This window comes from Euleptes europaea, chromosome 1 (assembly GCF_029931775.1).
Source record: "Euleptes europaea isolate rEulEur1 chromosome 1, rEulEur1.hap1, whole genome shotgun sequence".
NCBI classification, from domain to species: Eukaryota; Metazoa; Chordata; class Lepidosauria; order Squamata; family Sphaerodactylidae; genus Euleptes; species Euleptes europaea.
This window is the reverse complement of record NC_079312.1, coordinates 161,061,725-161,083,306: the sequence shown is the minus strand read 5'-3', so window position 1 is coordinate 161,083,306 and position 21,582 is coordinate 161,061,725. Positions and strand designations below refer to the sequence as shown.

Below are 21,582 nucleotides of genomic sequence, written 5' to 3'. Positions count from 1 at the left end.
GGGTCAGGAATGACCCGGTGCTTGCACAGGGGACCTTTACCTTTAGGAGTTCCAAGTCTGGAATATAGATCCAGTAGCCAATGTCTGACAAAAAAGGAAGCACATCTTATGGTTGGAATCCAGTGAGTCCTTAATGCTTTCCATTTATTTAGTGTACACCAATACAGTGATGCTCTCTTGTTTCTCCTACAGTATGACTTCACCTCTTGCCAGGGAGTCCTCTTTGTGATGCTGATGGTGCTGTTCTTTAGCGGGATCATCCTTGCCATCATGCTTCCTTTCAGATATGTAAGTCACATTCTGTCTCTACAGAAAGAACTAATGGGTAATCTCTCAGTGTTGACTGGAGTAGGTTGTAGGGACCATATCACTCCATCTACACTGGCTCCCAGTCGATTTGTGGGACCAATTCAAGGTGCTGGTATTGACCTTTAAAGCTCTATACAGTTGGGGCCAGTAAACCATCAGGACCACCTGTTTCCCATATGAATGTACTCTACCTCTACAGTCAACTTCTGAGGCCCTGCTTCCAATGCCCTCACTTTCTGAGGTTAGATGGGTGGCAACCTGAGAGAGGGCCTTTTTAGCTGTGGTGCCAAAACTACGGAATTGCCTCTTCAAGGATATTCATTTGTCCCTTTTATAACTGTCTTCCACTGGCCGGTTAAGACCTTTTTGTTTTGTCCGGCGAAACAATGATCCCTCCTTCCTGCCTTCTGTTTTATATGTATATTTTAGCTCTGTTTCTTAATTCATTTTATGATGTATTTTGTTATGCGGTTTTCAAGGCCCTAATTGGCTAGAAAGGCAGAGTATCAATGTTGTAAATAAATAATAAATATATAATATCCAATAAAGCAGTGGGTTGAAGGCCAAAGCAATCTTAGGGTTGCCAACCTCCAGGTACTAGCTGGAGAACTTCCGCTAGTACAACTGATCTCCAGGCGACAGAGATCAGCTCACCTGGAGAAAATGACAGCTTTGGCAATTGGACTCTATGGTATTCAAGTCCCTCCCCTCCTCAAACCCTGCCCTTCTCAGGCTCCGCCCCAAAAACCTCCCGCCAGTTGCAAAGAGGGAACTGGCAACCCTAGAGTAATCTGCACTATGGGAAGCCTTTGCCTGTTCCTGTTCAAAGAGTTAGAAGTTGCTGGTTGAACTTTCTGGTACCTGCTGGTTTCCCCACTGTTCAGCCTGCATAACCCAGAGTACAAAACGAAAGAGAAAGCAGTTGCATTGCAGAAAAGGGGTCTTTGAGAGCAAATACCACAAAAATTGAGAGAGAGAGAGTCAGGCACACACTGGAATAGAAAGCTGACCCATCGTCTGGTCAGTAGCCTTCAATACTGAACGCTTAGATTCTGAAAGTATGTAAAATGCATCAGAGTTGACACAATAGAATTGGATTATGAGGGCAAAATCATCCTTATTGCAGTTGATGATTGGTGAGAAAAAAATCAGAAGCCTGTTTTCAGAAGCAGCAGATCCAGAGGGCCAAACAAAGGAGGAATGAATGATGGTTGGCACCTGGTATTATTTAAATGGCATCCTTCTCAGAGAGCTTCTCCTCATGCCTAGAAAGATCACAAGGCCAAACTAGACATGACTACATCCTTGTGGTCACCATGAGAATGCTGCCTCCATTTTAAAGTCATCTTAAAATGCTGCGAAAGCCTAATCCTGAACAGGCCCACAGTACAGTGGGCTGAGGCACCCTTGTTCGTCTGCCCCCACACCTTATCAGGAGCTGGTGGTTGCACCCCCCCAGCAGTCTTTTCCTAGGACCAGTTAACTGAAGGCCAGTTTATACACTATGGCTTCTACACTTTATGTCAGTCCATATGGCAAGGTATGGGCATGGGCACAGTTGCCGCAGAGATTGGTAAAGCAACTAGTGGTGGCTATCTAGTATGTTATTGTCCCATCTTTCCTCCAAGGAGTTCAGAGCAGCACGCATGTTTCCATTCTTCATTATAACCTCACAACAACCCTGTGAGGGAGGTTAGGCTGGGGTCTGTGTGGGAGAATATCCACATGGATTCTACCTTGGGTTGCCAGCTCTGGGTTGGAAATACCTGGATATTTTTTTGGGGGTGGAGTCTGAGGAGGGCAGGGTTTGGAGAGAAGAGGGACTTCAATGCCATAGAGTCCAGTTGCCAAAGCGACCATTTTCTCCAGGGAAACTGATCTTTGTCACCCAGATCTCGGGAGATCTCCAGCCACCACCTGGAGATTGGCAACCCTAATTGTACCCTTGGGAGATGCCCTTTGGACTTTCCATCTCAGTTTGATATGGCCCTGTCCACCAAACCTCTACAGTAGCCAGTAGAAGCCTAAATAGCACAGGTCTGCCCCTCATACCCAATGTTGTTATTTTATTCTAAGCACACACTTCTCACAAGCTTTATTCAATTTGTTTTATTTATTTATTAGATTTTTAACCCACCCTTTCCCAACCAGGGTCGAGCTCAGGGCGGCTTATTCCAAGTATAATTTCAGTATATTCCCATTAAAACTCAACTACAGTACGATAAACAGATCGATTAAAAACCGATAGCATATCTCAATAATTCAGCAAATAAAAAACAAGAAATCCAATGACACCTTCAGCTAGGGTTGCCAATAGAGATCAGGTCTCCTGGAGAAAATGGCCGCTTTGGCAATTGGACTCTATTGAAGTCCCTCCCCTCCTCAAACCCTGCCCTCCTCAGGCTCCTCCCCAAAAACCTCCCACCAGTGGCGAAGAGGGCCCTGGCAACCCTACCTTCAGCATTAATACTGGTGGTGGTGTGACCAGATAAAGAGGCAGAATAAGCCGATGTAGAAAATAAAGTAAGTGGTGCAAGGAACGTGCTCAACCATAGGCGTGGTGGAACATCTCTGTCTTGCAGGCCCTGCGCTATCACCTTTATTTCCACATTATTTTCTTTTGGCATCTGAAAAGCTTGGGCACTGGGCTGTGGACTATTTACTTGACCTGCCATTATTCACAAGGCAAGAACCCACTGTGATAGGGAGGAAGCAAAGGAGGAGAGATTGGAATCTCTCAGCTATTCCCCACCAAGGAGTTTCAGTAATTCATCATCAAGGAGAACATGTGAGATACTGGGAACTGTTAGGCTTGCCAAGCTCCAGGTGGGGCCTGGAGATCTCCCAGAATTACAACTGATCTTCCAACTGCAGAGATCAGTTCTCCTGAAAAAATGGCCCCTTTGGAGGGTGGACCCTGCTGAGGTCTAAGGTTGCCAACTTTGGGTTGGGAAATACCTGAAGATTTTTGGGGCACAGCCTGAGGAGGGCGGAGTTTGGGGAGGGGAGGGACTTCAGTGCTATAGAGTCCAATTGCCAAAGCAGCCATTTTCTCCAGGTGAACTGATCTCTGTCGGCTGGAGATCAGTCCAATACAGGAGATCTCCAGCTAGTACCTGGAGGTTAAAGGGAACAACAGCACGTGGGCTCTATATTGATAAGACTTCAACTGAAGTTTAAACCATGCACAAAATGGTCTTAAATAAATAATAATAAATCAATCACTGTAATATACAAGGTATTAGAATCATACCCCCAACAACATCAGAAATAAATGGCTTATTTATATCGGTATTGTAATCATACCACATTCACATAAATGTAAATGATAGCCCCAAAGGGCTTACATAAGTGTTAGATCCAAAAAGGCTTGTATAAGAAATTATTATATTATAAATTTATACTGTTAACATAAACATAAATCTTTGCCCAAAAGGGCTTTTATAAACACTTATGGAGACGATCCAACACTCCAACGCTTGGAGAAGAGCGACTTTTATAACAGCAAAGAGTCTATTCTGATGAAAGCACGAGATGCTGAAGGGTTGAGGCTGAAAGCAGAACAAGGCGGCAAGTACCTGGAGGTTGGCAACCCCACTGAGGGCCCTCCTCAAACTCTGCCCTCCCAAGACCCTGCCCCCAAATTTCCAGGAATTTCCCAATCCAGAGCTGGTAACTTTAGGAACTAACAAAGTCAAGGGAGCACTCACCAGTATCATGAAGCCAACATTAATCCCTGTGCGCTTGATTTATGTGTTTGAGTTCCAGCTCAGGCTTCTGTTATCAGGGCAATCTTTCCTTCTACGGGCTGGAAGCAATTAGCATAACTGATTGTCCTATCTCTGAAAGAACTTTTCTCAGCCTTTCATTCACACCCTGCTGATATTCAAGAATAAATGGAACTTTGAAGGCTCATTATAAAAGTTTTGCACTTCGCAAGTGGCATTAACGTCTAATGCCAATTAGTATCCAGGAAAAACAGGTGTTGAAGGTTCCGGTTTGGGTGGGAGTGGAGCACTTCTGAGAGTTCAATTTGCAGAGTGGAGTACTTCTGGGAGTGGAATTTGCGGCTTGCTGAAAGCTCACGATTCTGAGTGACGCACACGGCTCCCTAGAGTACATCTCGTCTCCTTAGGAATTTTAGAAAATTGAGCAGGTTCTCTGGAGAGACATCATAGACACTTTCTAATTAAATAAATAAGAAAGCACATGCCATATCCTCCAAGGCCAACACTTATTGCAGAGTTTACTGTCCCAGATCTCATACAGGTTTGTTTGTTTGTTTGTGAAATCAAGTCACAGCTGACTTATGGTGACCCCGAAGGGTCTTCAAGACAAGAGACGTTTGGAGGTGGTTTGCCATTGCCTGCCTCCACATCACAAGGCTGGTAGTCCTTAGAGGTTGCACATCCAGATACTAACAAGGGCCGACCCTGCTTAGCTTCTGAGATCTGACGAGATCAGGCTAGCCTGGGGCTATCCAGGTCAGGGTTACATTCAAGCATACAGTCAAGATATTATTTAGTTTAATTCTTCGCAGGTGACCCTTGTTTCTCTCTTTTCCCACTCATCACAGTTTTGGGATGGGTTGGTCCACACTTATGAAGGAACCTTGCTTTCTGTGAAATAGTCGGTAGGAGCCAGGAAGAGAACCCTCATAAGCATCTAATAAATACCCTATAATGTAAGGGCAATCTCTCATCTACTTCCTCCAAACCATGGTCTCAGGTCCAGTTTATGCAAACGGGAGATGGTAGTAAACCTGGTCCACCTTTCCAAGCTAAATGTGTCCAAGGGGGAAGGGTTCATCAATATGCATTGCTTTTGAATGTATTGGGGAAACACCCTACTCACAGAAAACTAGCATGTCAAGAAAAAGGCTTTCCCCTCTTCTTGAACATTCAGTTTTCTGTGTGCTGGAAATTTTTACACGCACACGAGTGAGTGACAGAAAGAGAAAGAGCAAGAGCAGGAGAGAAAGAGAGCAAACATATAATTATGTGATCGCCCATGTGCACTCTCTGGTAGAAACGTTTTCCTTTGTCATCAGGTAAACCCCCTGTAATTCAACACATTATTCTAAATGAATTCACTCTGTATTACAAGATAGGGTAGGACAGTGGCCAGAAGGTCAAGTTATCACTGGGTAATAGGGCTGCCAACCTCTAGGTGAGGTCTGGAGATCTCCCAGAATTACACCTGACCCCAAATGACAGAGAATAGTTCCCCTGGAAAAAAATGGCTTCATTGGAGGGTGGGCTCTATGGCATTATATCCATTGCTGAGGTCCCTCCATCCTCCTCAGGCTCCACCCCAAAAATCTCTAGGAATTTTCCAACCCAGAAGTGGCAACCCTAAGATGCCATCATTTAGAGTAATGTACAAACAATAATGTACAAACAAGATATCAAACAGTGCAGGAAATATGTAACACATTCCTGGCATACATTTATCTTAAATATTAACAGGGCCTAGGAGAGGATAGCAACATTGCCGACAGTTCTCAAGTTTCAAGTCCCAAAGTGAATCCAGGTGTGTCTCTGAGTTTGACGCATTATGCAAAATCAAGGCAACGTTACTTGCCTTCATGTCCCCATTTTCTTGGCTAAGAAAAAGACATTGCCAGCTCAGTCTAGCAGACAAACTGCTAACTCCTATGGGGATGTACAAAAAGAAGTGGGATCTTTCTCACCAGCTTCTATCTGCTGGGCATGTTATTGTATTTATTTATTTATTCGTTTGCTTGTTTGTTTATTTACTAGCAGAAATTATACTCCACCTTTCTGGCCAATCAGGACTCCCAAGGTGGTTAACAATTGAATGCAGGACATTACAAATTATAAAACCAATTTAAAACCAAGAGTAAAATACATATATAAAAACCCACAGATGTAGCAAATAAAAACATAGGGCAGCAAAAAGGGGTCACTGAGGGAACACCAGATGAAACAAAAAAGTCTTTGGCCATTTATGCTTGGTAATTAGCAGCGCTTTCCAGGCTGAAGTGCTCCGCATTTTTTTTTTGAGTTTTTCACGCTGAACCGTCATTCAGGAAGTGATTGCGAAGAACCGTCATTCAGAAAGTGATTGCGAAGCTTCGCATTTCTTAACAGCCCCTTTAAGATGACCTTTTGTGTTTGCTCCGCCCCCACCTTGAAGAATCCCCTCAAGGAAGCATGCAAAATCACAGCTGCACATTAGCTATGCAGTTGCTAATAGAAGGAACGAAGGAGCAGGCGAGTGTGTGTGTGTGTGTGGAATTCCTCCTTTTGCTTTGGGACCTTGAGTAGGCATTTTAAAGGTCACATTTAAAAAAAGAGCTTTGAACGAGCATCAAAATTGACCCTGCATAAATGGCCTTTGTATTTATATGGGAGACCACCTAGGAAGTCCAGGGTTGCAACACACAGGCAAGCAGGGAACGTCTCTTGCCTTGAAAACCCAATAAGTCAGCTGCAACTTGATGGTACTTTCCGCCACCACAGGCTGGCCCCAAAACATTCTGGGCTTTAAAGGTGAATACCAGCACCTTGAGTTGGGCCTGGAAACAAACTGGGAGCCAGTGTAGATGAAACTGGGGTGATATGGTCCCTATCCATTTCATTCAGCATCCTGGCTGCAGAATTTTGTATCAGTTGGAGTTTTCAAAAAAAATGTTTCGTTGTGGAGCATGGAAGGAGGGAGGAGGAGATCCACCAAAACAGTAACTGTGTTACAGATAAAGAGCAATGCAGACGCTAGGTTGCTTTTCATATCTGTGAGAGCCATCACCCTATCCTTAAGTTGTAGACTCCTGGTAGCAAAAACCAGTACAAATGAAAAACTAAAAGCGGATTCTAACTGAAGATGGGCAGCCCATTCCTGATGGGGGGTGGATCCGCAGCGGCTGGGAGCGGTGCAGCCACGCTGCCTCCACAGAGACTTCCTGGCCGCCGAATATAAAATAAAGAAATTGAAAATAAAATAAAATAAAATAAAGGCAGTAACAAAAATTAAAAAGGGAAAATGCCCCCATAGCAGACAGCGAGGCTGCGCATAACAATGCCACTGCTCGAGGGGGTGTTCCTGGGGTGAAAGAGGTTAGGAATCTGACTAACATCAGCTTTACCTCTTGGAATGCCCCCCCCCCACACACACACACACACCGGCGTTGGTGCCCACTTCTGGGATTTTGCTCCCGGCATAGCAGCGCTGGTGGTGGAGTCCTGCGCAGCGGCATGGTTTACCTGCACCAGCATGAATACAAGCGTAAGTGTCCCCTTACCCCGGGATAAGTGGGCACTTACTTTGGCACAGGGTCACGCTGGCTCCTGGGCCAATTCAGCACACACCCCCTTTTTTCAGGATTGGTGCCTTAATGTCACTTACAAGCAGAATAGCAAGAAAGTAGAAGAATTGTGAAGTGACGGAGTGAGGCTTGGAATCTTACTAAAGGCTGCTTCACATGTGGAAGTCCATCAATCAAGAGATAACTCATGTTTTAACAGCAGACACGTGTTAACATTGCAGATATAACACACTATAGTCAGAACATTCATATCTTACATAATACTTTTTCAGTTAAGTTCGAAGGTGGCAACCATGAAGGTGGCATCCAGTTAAGTTTGAAGGTGGCATCCAGGGTCTCCTCAGCAGGTCTCCCATCCAGCTCCTGACCTGAAGGCGGCCTGCTTAGCTTCAAAGTTGCTGCATTACGGAGCTTCCATCCTTACACTGCCACCAATAAAGTGGTGTGCCCACATGTGTAAATTGGCCCTTATCAGACAGGACATTTTGGGATCCTGCCAATGGCAGAAATCTCATCAAGACCCCAAATAGTTTAAGCGAGTTTTTAATAGAGATTCAGAAAAGATTGGTTAAGAAAAGTTCCCTTTACTCTTCAGCCCTTTGGTCCTTTGAGAAGTCATTTATACCGCAGCCAGGCAGTCAAAGAAATTGCCTTTAGTCCCATATCAACCTCAAGTGGCCTCTGTATAGGTCACAGTACCTGTTTGTGCCAAATATACACACGCCTAAGTAGTCCCTGCTCAAGAAAGAGCCCTAATTTCCAGGTATTCATCATCAAGTTCAGCATTACCAGTTCATTATCTAGTGACACTTGGTCACCAGCCTGTGGCTGGAAGCCAGACTAATGAGACAAGAAATGACCTTTTGTCTGATGTTCCTTCTTCTGCCTGCTATTTTTACATTGGATCAATCAAGACTTGCCACACATTGAACGTCTCCAGACAACTGGACGCCCAGCGTTCCCAAAACGGACTGTGTTGCCCCTCTGAGTTCGGCATGTTAAACTGACCCAATCTCCTCTGCTTCTTCCTGATAGGTGCCGTGGTTGCATGCCGTTTATGCTGTGCTGGGTGCGGTTGTGTTTACTATGGTAAGCAAAACTAACCCCCGTGGTTCCAGTGCTGTTCTCTTTCTTCCAGTAGCAGTGAAAATTAATCGAGCTCGATGGGTCAGCTATGGCTTTGCAGTCTAAGGTAGGGTATTGGCCACACTCTAACAAAGCTTGCCTTTGTTCTTCATGTGGTCATGGGTTTGGTACAATCCAACCGGAAAAGTTTGTGCCCGTGTTTTTGCTGTACACAATTCAGTCTCAGGTCATCATCTTATAGTAGGGTTGCCAACCTCCAGGTACTAGCTGGAGATCTCCTGCTATTACAACTGATCTCCAGCATATAGAGTTCAGTTCACCTGGATAAAATAGCTGCTTTGGAAATTGGACTCTATGGCATTGCAGTCCCTCCCCTCCCCAAACCTCGCTCTCCTCAGGCTTCGTCCCCAAAACCTCCTGCTGGTAGTGAAGAGGGACCAGGCAACCCTAACCATGGGCCAGGAGGTAGGTGTTTATCAGATGCCAGAATCGAGGCCATCATATTTATAAATTTAAATGGAACTTTGTCTCCATAGTTTTTTTATAAAAACCCCATGGGATTTTTAAGGCAAGAGATGTTCAGAGGTGGTTTGCCATTGCCTGCCTCTGCATCACAACTTTGGACTTCCTTGGTGGTCTCCCATCCAAATACTAATTATGGCTGACCCTGCCTAGCTTCTGAGATCTGATGATAGCCTGGGCTATCCAGGTCAGGGCATGTATTTATGTATCTGTTACTGGCTGTATGCTGCTGTCCATGCAAGGAATAAATAACTGTGTGGAAAAAGCCAAAATCCACATCATAGCACTATATCTCGTCTAATCTCTCTATCCATACAGCTGTCCAAGTCACCAATTTAGCCCTCATTCCATGATCAGTACACTGTCCCTGCTAATTGACAGAAATCTGATAGACACCAAAAGCAATGACAACTGAATGGGAATACTTGGACCATGGCTGCCCCGCATATGGCCTTTGAACTAGTCATACAGAAGGAATGTATTGTTATATTTGCTGAATGGGTGGGTATCGTTTCTCAAGAGCAGCTCCGCTTGTTTGGAAGATGATTCACTTGCAAGACGCACTGCTTTTGAGGAACCCAAAGCATGCCAAACACCCAGAAGCACACGGGGCAAAAAGAAATCATAAAAGACCCAGACAACGGTGAACCACAAAGCAAAAGGCGAGTAGGCTACAGAGAGTGGCACAAAGAGCCAACATTCAAGATGAGTCAAACAAGCAAGCTAAACTACACATCACAATGTAAGCTGGCATGCATGCACACTCTGAGACACATACACTGCAGCAGAAAGCAAATTCCTCCACCCCCTGGCTTTGCCAATTGGCCATTAAAAAATGGCACAGTCAAATTTTTGGAGCTTTGTGTCAGCGATGAGAATTTTTTTTCTCTGTAGGTGCACCAAAGTCAGAAACCTGAGTGGTTGCCAGATTTTTTCCCCTCTAGGAAAGCAAGAATATTTTAAGTCAGCAACAGCATTTCCCCTTTAGCATGGTACACCCACTCGATGCTTATATATGCACACTAACAGGGGTGGCCCACCCACTAGGTGGTCCTAGGGTGCCAGAGGGCAAGGAGGCACCAGGGGTGTCACAGAATGGCCCCGCTGACTTGCAAACCCCATTCCGTTTCAGCCTTCAAAGACATCTAGACACTCAAAAGAAGAAGAGTTGGTTTTTATACCCCACTTTTCCTCTACCTTAAGGAATCTCAAAGCGGCTTACCATCACAATCCCTTTCTCTCCTCACAACTGGCTCCTTGTGAGGTAGGTGAGGCTGAGAGAGTTCTGAGAGAACTGTGACTGGCCCAAGGTCACCCAGCAGGTTTCATGTGGAGGAGTGGGGACTCAAACCCGGTTCTCCAGATTAGAATCTGCCACTCAACAACTACACCACGCTGGCCCTACACTACGCTGGCTCTCAGCAGTCATCCTAAGTCTCCATCTGGTGAAGCACTGCTCTCTTGACTCTCAGAGGGGTTTTTCATGCTCCTCCCACTGGTCAGTTTCAGAAATCTTCACCAAGAGGGCCAATACTCCTAGTTTCCCTTCCATAGTTTTTTTTTAATTCTCCACCTAGTTTCTTTGTCTCCAACTACCCAATGACTGATTAGCATGGGTACAGCTTACTGTACTTGTATGCTCCTGGGATAATAGTGATTGAGCAACCAACTGCTTCCCTTCCTTTGGGCTGTTTTAGCTAGTATGTTCAAACATTGGAGGTCTATGTGGTGTGAAGAGCAACTACTAGCCTTTAAAATCGAAAAGGGTTTATTGGAAAAACAAAAGCCCACACACATGCTCTACAGCAACTGATTGACCAAGGAATACAAAGGAAAGGTGCAGACATACAATCCTGTGTCCCTTAACCCTGCACATGCCCTAGCTGGGCTTGTTCTAAGGCAGGCTCTTTAAACTTAAACATTAACAGCATTATAAAAGCTTCCTATTACCTTGGAGTCTTTGTCTGGGCTGCCTGCCCTGTGTTAGCTCCACATGGGAATGATGGCCATCAAAATAGAACCCAGATGTTAGAGCTCCTTCCTCCAGATGAAATCAACCAAAAGGAAACCTGTTCCTTCTGTGCCATAGGAATTTATACCTCCCCCCCACCCGTGGGTCAAATCTTCCCTTCATGAGGTGTCCAGGAAGATACAATCTATCCTCCTGCATCCCAAGTCTGTCTCACCATCTAAGTGCCAGATTCCAGCCAAGGTGTGAGCTAGCCATTTCATTGGCTTCAGCTAGGATAGCCGTTTGCACTTACAAAGGTTTGATGGCTGGGTACTCATCAGAGCAGTTGACAGGCTGGGCAATACTTGAGAGTCAACTTTCCCCTTCCTGCCTGTCTTCTGCCAATGTGTGTCTCTCTCTGTGTGTGTCCCTGACCTGGATGGCCCAGCCCAGCCCGATCTTGTCAGATCTTGGGAGTTAAGCAGGGCTGGTCCTGGCTAGAACCTGGATAGGAGACCACCAAGGAATACCAGGGTTGTTATGCAGAGGAAGGCACTTGCAAACCACCTCTGTTAGTCTCTTGCCTTGAAAACCCCATAAGGGGTCACCATAAGTCAACTACAACTTGACCGCACATTACACACACATATGTATGTGTATAAACCTTTCTACAGCCAAGTGTGGAGGTTTATTAGGATGTGTTAGGATGTAGCCTCAAAGTAAATGGCATTTCTTCAGGAGGGGCACCAAAAGTGGGCAACCCTGTGTTGCCCGCAGCTCTGCTGCCTGGGTTTCTTGGATGGCCAGCAACTCCAGGCGCATGCACACCTGCTGGCTGGCCTGCTAACATCATGGGGCATGTGCACCAGGTTGGCCAGCAGCATGGGGTGTGCCAGGCGGCAGTTCCAGGTATGCATAGACTCATTTGCTGGCTGGCTGGTGGCTCCAGCACATGTACACCAGCACACGTCCCACCAGGCCTGGCAGGGGCAGCAGCACCCAAAGGACTCAGACTGGTCCTGCAGGCTAAAGAACAAGGCCACTCAGTTCAGCCATAGTTTACTATGTTATTTGAGTGGGATATTAGCAGCATGCACTGTGTGTGGTTTCTCAATAACTACCCCACAGAGGCTGTCTTGGGCTGAGGGAGGAGGAGATGGTGGTGGCGGCAGTGAATAAACATAGTGGTGTCTCACTGCCAGCAGTCATGCCCACTTTCCTGTGCAACTTCTCCACCCTGTGCTAAATCCTGAGGATCAGGCCCAGCCTACCATGCCGGCCAGCACTAGCTGAATGAGTACCTAGAAAGAGTTTTCTTTTAGAGGTGCCAGAATTCTTAAAAGTAAAGGTTGGCAACCTGATCTCTCCTCTGGTTGATTAGCCAGTCTGCTATCGAATTCCTTCTTTGCTTCAAATATTCCCACATCAGTGGCTGCATGAAATGTCTTCCCATTTTGATTTTCAGCATGGAAGTTGTGTTCGCCCAAGCTCCCTATTTCTGAAAATAGTCACTTTTTTTTTTTTTGTTGCAGCGGTTGGAAGTCAGTATTCTCCCAATCAGTTGCAGCTTCAGGGCCATTTCCGCCAACCAATCAGGAATCACTTATTGAATCTGATAATTTTGCAGCGTCACCTACCCAGTTAGATTTGACAAAGTGATGACGCCAGTGAGGGCTTGCAGTGCGGACTGAGAGTGAAGGCAAGGCTTCCGTTACTGATTACATGTGGTTACATTGTGATTCCAACCAGTGAGGTTATCAGTTGCACTCACTCTGAACACCTTTCCCTCAAAAATTGCTGGAGGAGGGGGTCAAGAAAGCTGTGGGGAGGTTTCACCTTCCGGACATATTTGTAAAAAGCACACGGATTCCTTTCGGCCAAGCTCAACCCATTTCCCCACCTATGCTAGCTAATTTTGGGTCTACTAAAACCTGCCCCGTGGCGCAGAGTGGCAAGCTGCAGTACTGCAGTCCAAGCTCTGCTCACAACCTGAGTTTGATCCCAACGGAAGTTGGTTTCAGGTAGCCGGCCCAAGGTTGACTCAGCCTTCCATCCTTCCGAGGTCGGTAAAACGAGTATCCAGCTTGCTGGGGGTAAAGGGAAGATGACTGGGGAAGGCACTGGCAAACCACCACTGGCAAACAAAGTCTGCCTAGGAAATGTCGGGATGTGATGACACCCCATGGGTCAGGAATGACCCAGTGCTGGCACAGGGGACCTTTACCTTTAAAACCTGCCCTTATGAAGTCGCCCATTGATAGGGCAAGCAGGTAGTCTAATATAGGCCAACCCCAAGGTAATGGCCCAGTGCCCTCGCTCAATCAAGGTTATCATGTCTGTGTTTGCTGTAACCATGGTAAAAAAAAGACTGACTTGTCACATCCACTTTCGAACAAGCAAACAAAAGGCAGTTCTCCTGGAGCTTTCTGATAACTGCACTGTGTGCCATTGATAACCCATGATTTATTACATACACAAAACCACCACTATGAATATCACTCTTTGTCCAGCAAAAAAAGAGAGTATCTAGAACATTTTAAGTGGGCATTGGGGTGCAACAAAGAAACCAAGCTAACGAACACATAGCAATTATTATGTTAGGAAGACAAATGGTATAGGGGCCATTTTGTAATGCATGTATAAATCAGAAAGGAGGTTTGGCAAGCAGTCCACTTTTTATGCTACTGCCTAATAATTGTTGCTCTCTGGAAACAATGCATCATAGGTAGGTGTTTATCAGATCCCAGAATCGAGGCCATCATATTTATAAATTTAAATGGAACTTTGTCTTCATGTGTGTGTGGGTGTAACTGCCGTCAAGTCACTTCCGGCTCATGGCGACCCTGTGAATCAGTGTCCTCCAAAATGTCCTATTTTTAAGCTCAGTTCTTGCAAATTGAGGGCCGTGGCTTCCTTTATAGAGTCAATCCATCTCTTGTTGGGTCTTTCTCTTTTCCTGTTGCCTTCCAATTTTCCTAGCATGATTGTCCTTTTTAGCGACTCTTGTCTTCTCATAATGTGATCAAAGTACGACAGCCTCTGTTTAGTCATTGTAGTCATTTTGTCTCCATAGTCTTTTATAAAACTTTTCTGTGGAATCAATTAATATTAGGAAGTTGTATTAATATTATTATTATTGCTACTACTACTACTATTAATGTCAATATTATTATTTACTAGGATTGCCCGGTCCTTCTTCCCCACTGGCGGGAGGTTTTTGGGGCGGAACCTGAGGAGGGCAGGGTTTGGGGAGGGACTTCAATGCCATAGAGCCCAATTGCCAAAGTGGCCATTTTATCGGCTGGAGATCAGTTGTAATAGCAGGAGATCTCCAGCTAGTACCTGGAGGTTGGCAACTCTATTATTTACCATCAAGTCACAGCTGACTTATGGTGACCCCTGGTGGGGTTTTTAAGGCAAGAGATGTTCAGAGGTTGTTTGCCATTGCCTGCCTCTGCGTCACGACCCTGGTATTCCTTGATGGAATCCCATTCAAATACTGGCCAAGGCTGACCTTCTGAGGTCTGGCAAGATTGGACTAGCCTGAGCTATCCAGGCCAGGGTATTGTACAGGCTACTGCATTGCATTATGTTGTTTTTTTTTAAAAAAAGGTAAAGGTCCCCTGTGCAAGTACCAGGTCATTCCTGACCCATGGGGCAATGTCGCATCCCGACATTTCCTAGGCAGACTTTGTTTACGGGGTGGTTTGCCAGTGCCTTCCCCAGTCATCTTCCCTTTACCCCCAGCATGCTGGGTACTCATTTTACTGACCTCGGAAGGATGGAAGGATGAGTCAACCTTGAGCCAGATACCTGAAACCAACTTCCTTTACCTGCATTATGTTAGCAGATGTAAAATAAGAGTGAGTGGTTCAGGCAGCCCTAGAACCCTAGATCCTGATCAAGTGTACCCATTTCTCTTCCTGTTGTCCAAGACACCCAGACTGTCCTATTGTCCAAGACACCCACCCTGTTGTCCCAGACTCCCAGGTTGTGCCATACTGATACACACAACATGTGCAAATGACAATCAATTCCAAGTATTCTGTTTTACAAAGAGCCCTGGGATTCTTCCACTGTTCGTTTCCATGTAACATTTATGTCGGTTCTTGAGGAACTCTGTAACTGATTATTTTCCTGATATGATCATGCCCAATATCTTTAAATTATTCTTGGACAAGCTAAAAAGTGCTGAAAATAAAACACTGTCTACTTTTCTTCCAGCAGATCTTGGGATATCTCTTACAGATAGCATTTAATTTGACTGGAGTAAGATACCCTCATGCAAACATATTTAAAGGACAGCTCCTTGATATTTATAGAAGATTGTTTTCATAAGTTCAGATTAGCTTTCTTATTAGCGAGATGTAATGCCCTAGACTCAGCCTAGACACAAGGGCAATACAATAAAATTATTGCAGAAGAACGAAAATGCCCATTTTGTCCTGATCAAATAGACTCACTAGTCCACATTGTTTTAGCATGCCCACAAAATAATATTGCACGAAATAAATTTGTCCCTCCCTGGATAAAAAGCTAAAGACATTTTCTGAAAAGTGGAGACTGCGTTATCTGCTGTCAAAGAGATCGGTCAGTTGCGTGAGAGATGTGGCAACTTTTCTCTTTATAGTATCAAGAAAAAATTAAATTTCATTTCCCCTTTTTAAAATGTGAAGTGGTTGATGGATAGCCAGTGGCTGTTAAATCTAGGGGAAGGAAAGAAGATTATTTGATAGTCATAGAAGACCACAAAGAGGGCAATGGGCCTGGATGAGGAGCCACTACTAAATAAGTGGCCTAGCTTCCTTTTCGTATAGGCAAAATCCTTCTCCTAGCCCTACAGTGGTAGTAATTTAAAAAATCTAATGCATTTTTATCCAGCCATTCCTCCAAGGGCCGCAAGGTGATATACAGGGCTCTTTTCCATCTTATCCTCGTAACAACCCTGTAAGGTAGGTTAGACTGAGAAAGAGTGATGGACCAAACATCAACCAGTGTGCTTCATGGCAGAGCAGAAGTTGAACCTGAATCTTTAAAGTCCTAGTCCCACACTCTAACCCAGGGGTTTCAAACATAAGGCCTGCGGGCCAGATCCGACCCATTGAGAGTTCTTATCCGGCCCGCAAGCCAGCTGAGGCAGCCACCCTCCCTCTCAATCTGGGCTGGTGAGGCATGGCCCAGGCTGACCAAGTGACATTTATGTCATATCCAGCCCTCGTAACAATTGAGTTCGACACCCCTGCTCTAACCACTACATCACACAGGCTCTCAATTTAGCACCTATAGTATTCCCACTTCATGGGCAGTATCTTGTATTATACATACAACATCAATGTCAAGTAGGCTAGTATTAGGGTTGCCAGGTCCCTATTTGCCACCGGCGGGAGGTTTTTGGTGCAGAGTCTGAGGAGGGACTTCAGTGCCCTAGAGTCCAATGGCCCAAGCAGCCATTTTCTCCAGGGGAACTGATCTCAATCGGCTGGAGATCAGTTGTAATAGCAGGAGATCTCCAGCAAGTACCTGTAGGTTGGACACCCTAGCTAGTATTGTTATCCCCTTGTTACAGATGCGTATGTGTGTGTGTGGGGGGGGTTAGCTGAGGCTGAGAACGTGGTTTACCTCACCCCACCTAAAGAGGTCCTGGCAGAGGAAAGACTCATACCATTTCATAGCTTAGCCACGAAGCCACCCTATTTAAGAGAGCCCTCTTGGCTCCTGCTGCTTTTCACAGGAGCATCCAGCCCAGGTACGAGACAGCAGGGCGAGGCACTGCAGCCGAGCAGCGCATTTCTTGAATGCGCTGGTTTGGGCTGGAAAGAAAGGCTGGCACTCGTACCTAGAGGGGAACCTCCCTCTTAATCTGAACCGTGAGAGCCGAGCATTCAGCGTGAGGAGCACCGCTATGGAGTAAGGAGTTGGGCGTGCATACCTGACCTGCCGCCCAGAGAGGAGCTTGGTGCCTCGTCAAGTGCAAAGCGTTCCCATGATCGCATTGTGTGCTTGAAGAAAAACTCCCTCGAGTTCCCCTGCAAACCCTTTTTCCCACGCGCAGCCAGAAGGGCATAACTGTGATGTTAAAAGAACAGAAGTGACATCAGTAGGGTTGCCAACCTCCAAGTACTAGCTGGAGGTCTCCTGCTATTACAACTGATCTCCAGCCGATAGTTCACCTGGAGAAAAGGGCCGCTTTGGCAATTGGACTCTATGGCACTGAAGTCCCTCCCCTCCCCAAACCCCGCCCTCCTCAGGCTCCGCCCCAAAAACCTCCCGCCGGTGGCAAAGAGGGACCTGGCAACCCTAATAATCAGTAATATGCCTTTTCCCAAGGCCTTGAAGCCACAACACAGTATTGTTTGTTAGAAACTGCCTTGTTGGTAAAATAAAAACAGCAATGCACAATCACAAGTGAAAAATTATTATTGCTGTTTCTTCACTTCATTTATTGTCCGCCTTTCTCACTGAGACTCGAGGCGGGTTACAATATATAAAAAACAATTAAATCAAACTGCAGAACTCTCTAATGAACAAAGTGCAGTGGAGCTACGTTTACAAGAACGGACCACCATGCAAGCAAAATACCGCCTAAGGCAACCCAACTGTCTCAGACTTGACATACCATAATGTGGGAAGGGTTGCAAAGGTACAAGACATTGCACTGTGGTTAACAGGGGGGATATGGACAATAGACAAGAAGAAGAGTTGTTTTTTATACCCCACTTTTCTCTATCGTAAGGAGTCTCAAAGTGGCCTCCAATCACCTTCCCTTCCACCCCCCCCTAAAAGAACAGGCACCTTGGGAGGTAGGTGGGGCTGAGAGAGTTTTGAGAGAACTGTGACTAGCTCAGGGTCACCCAGCAGGCTTTGTGTGGAGGAGTGGGGAATCAAACCTGGTTCTCCAGATTAGAGTCTGCCACTCTTAACCACTATACCATGCTGGCTCCTACAATACTATCCCTTTGATCCTTTTGTAAGAATGTCCTCCTGACCATTTCTGTTTTTCACATTCTGTGAAATGATAGAAGCGAGGGGTGTGTGTGCTTCCTGATAATCTCAGGCAGGCCGTTCCATAATGCAGGAAAAGATATATTTAACTTTAAATCCATAGTACTGAAACAAACAGCCAAAGTCATTTACTGTTGTCAAAAACACAACTTGCAGGAGCCCTGTGAGGTAGTCCTATACCAACCTCAGGGTTACCAACCTCCAGGTAGGGTTTAGCATTCTCTCAGAATTACAACTGATCTCCAGACTACAGAGATCAATTCCTAGGATTGCCAGGTCCCCCCTCTCCTCCGGCAGGATGTATTCGGCTGATATCGGGAATGTGCGTGCGCGCGCCAACACACGTGCCTCACTTCCGGTGTCACTTCCACCTCGCAAGGGGCTTTATACCTCTTCTTTTGAGTTATATAAAAGTTTGAGTTATATAAGGCCCCTCGCGAGGTGGCACTTCCGGTTGTAAACCGGAAGTGACGTGCGCACTGTATGTATGCGTGCGTGCACATTTGCCCGCCGACCCTCAGGTGGTCAGTGGGCAGAGGGCTAAATTGCCAGGGGTTTGCCCACCACCAGCAGGTACCTGGCAACCCTATCAATTCCCCTGGAGCTTTGGAGAGTGGACTCTATGGAATCACATCACTGCTGTGCTCTCTTCCCTCTCAAAACTCTGCCCTCCACAAGCACCATCCCTAAATCTCCAAAAATTAGCCAAAGTGGAGTTGACAACTTTTAACCTCTGTGTTTTCTCCCCCCAGTTCCTGGCCTTCGACACACAGCTCTTGATGGGTAACCGCCGCTACGCTATGAGCCCAGAGGAGTACATCTTTGGAGCCCTCAACATCTATCTGGACATTATCTACATATTCTCCTTTTTCCTGCAGATCTTCGGCTCCAGCCGAGAATAAGCTGGGGCACGGCTGCTAGGTCCTGTGTCTGATGAAAGAGAAAAATAGATACATGTACATGTTAATATAAAAACAGCAAAGAAAGAATGGGGGAGGGATTAACTAACCTCTCTGGCTTTTCACAGCAAGCTCCATTCCATCAGAAGAGCACCGGTCACCCCCTGGCTTCGAGTTCCTTCTTCAGCCTGTACATACCTGCTGTGAAATCTTGTGTGACTCAAAAAAGCAATCTGGGGTGTAAATGCTAGGTCTTCTTTCACTCCCATCTTCAGAAATGGAAATCATACTGAGGGTTGCGGTAGTACGAGGTGCACCAGGAGATAGGGTTGACAACCTCCAGGTGGTGGCGAGAGATCTCCCGCTGTTACAACTGATCTCCAGGTGACCAAGATCAGTTCCCCTGGAGAAAATGGCCGCTTTGGGCCATTGGATGCTATGGTATTGAAATCCCTCCCTTCTCCAAACTTCACCCTCCTCAGGCTCCACCCCCAAAATCTCCTGGTATTTCCCAACCCTGAGCTGGCAACCCTACCAGGAGAAAATGTGGTATCTATTTGTGAATCTTGCTCTTGCAAACAAATGAGCTGAAATAAATGTGGAGAAAGGGGGGGGGGAAATGGAGCAGATTTCAAAATTCGTATTTTCCAAATTTTCATGAAGGGAGCAATTTTTGAAAATCTCAATCTGGGGGGATTCTTGTATTCTTCTTCCGAATTGTAATTAAGGCCAGTCTGCTTATTCGGGCTTTTCGACCAGTTCTTACTCATTGAATTCCAAAGAGCATGGAGCAGCTTGCTCAGGGTTGCTAGGTGATCCTCCCGCCCTGTGTCCCAACTGGCCTAGCTTCAGCAGTAGAACAGAATCATGCGCCCTCACAGCCAGTAGGCAGTGTGGTCACACAAATTGAAAATGCTCTGCCTGGATTTGCATTTCTGGCAATGTCAGAATGCTGTGCTTTTGCAAATCTTTTTTGTTGTTTGTTTCAGCTCCAATTCAAGGACAGGACAGGGAGAATGGGGTGCGGAACCCGCAGAAGGAATGATCACTATAGCCCTGCTCAACCAGGGACAGCATTGGGAGCAGTGATTAGCACCCAGTCGCTGGCCTACAGCCAGTGTTTGCTTGTTGACAGCCAGGGCGTTGGGCCTGGAAGAGCTCCTCTTGACCCCATTGTAACATATCACACTGCCACCCCCCCTGCTTCAGTTCCTCCGTTTGGTGTCGCCTTCTCTCTCCAGCGCATTTTCATGGCGGCTGGGGTTGAAACCTTTCCCCAGCAGCTATACAGGGCCCAGGAGGATAGGGAGACAGAGAAGACAGTTTTCTACTTTTGCATTCCTAGCTAACCAGGGCTGGACTTCAGAAAATCAGTGCTGATTTGGAGTGGGGTGGTGGTGGTGATGGCCGCCACTTCTATAATGGCTTATGGTTTTTTTAAATTGCCATGAGAGAGAGAGAGAGAGAGACTGAGCATTGAACATCTTGATGTAAAAGGGATTCCAAAATCTAGACAAGATTCTATCACTCTCCCACCACCTTTGCCTTGATACCATCAACCATTTAGAACTATGAGGTGCATATAAAGAAGCCCTGTGTCTCTCCTAACTCTCACCCTTAGGCAGACCCCAAGAGATGTCTTTTAGAAACACCTCGGAGCTTCACAAAACGTCTCTGCAAAAACTCTCCAACCACTTTTGTACACCGCACTGAGATGCCCCCTAACCACCCAGTCCAGGATAGCTGCCTGTACCTCAGTGGCCTGCTAGAGTTTAAGGATATCCAGCCCTCCTTCTGTTGCTAGAAGTTGCTAGATAGCCAATCTGAGGCAGAGGCAAAAGGTTCTGGAATGGGGACGCTTGCTCACCAGGTACTGCTAGACTCGGGTCAGTGGCAAAGTGTGTGCTTAAGAAATTCTCAATTTCCTAACTGAGCAGGCAGTTGTGTTTTTAAGGCATCAAGGTTGTGCCTACACCTGTGCAAAAGACCATAAATTTGTGCATCGGATAACGACAACAAAGAGTCACCCTCCACGCCCCACAGCGGGCCATGTGTTCTCTGCATTGCAGGTGGCTGCAGCTGTTCCCGCAGCCACGACCATGGGTGTTTGAATGGTCTCGCGCCTCTGTTATTTGTGCATTCGTGGCATTTGCACCCCACACTTTCTCCAAGGAACTCAGGGGCATCCTCTGAACTATTCACAGGATTCACAGAGCGTGCTTATTTTATCCATCAAAACATTTGACTGAATGGCTTACCGAGTTTACCCAGGGAGCGCGATGACTGAGCAATGATTTGAACCTGAGTCTCCATACTTCTGAATCCAATACCGTGTTTGCCACACCAGACTGGCTCTGTAGATATAGTATATATATATATATATTATATATATCATACGATGCCTTATGTATTTATTTGTTTGTTACGCCGCTGTCTCATATCCTATTCTGACATGGAGGCTTCCAGGCAGTTTCCCTTTCAAGCACTGACCAAGGCCGAGACCTGCTTAGCTTTCACCATGTAAC

The 21,582-nt window shown here is 46.0% G+C and overlaps 1 protein-coding gene across 1 annotated transcript in view; it reads left to right on the top strand.

The window, feature by feature from the left end:
• FAIM2 (Fas apoptotic inhibitory molecule 2) overlaps nt 1-19,146 on the top strand; it is a 53,457-nt gene extending 34,311 nt beyond the window's left edge. The window contains exons 10-12 of the mRNA XM_056866999.1: nt 193-288; nt 8,633-8,686; nt 18,911-19,146. Of these exons, the coding sequence (XP_056722977.1) occupies nt 193-288; nt 8,633-8,686; nt 18,911-19,060 (300 nt within the window). The 3' untranslated portion in view covers nt 19,061-19,146. The remainder of the gene's footprint in view (nt 1-192; nt 289-8,632; nt 8,687-18,910) is intronic.
• The last annotated feature ends 2,436 nt before the right edge of the window (nt 19,147-21,582 follow it).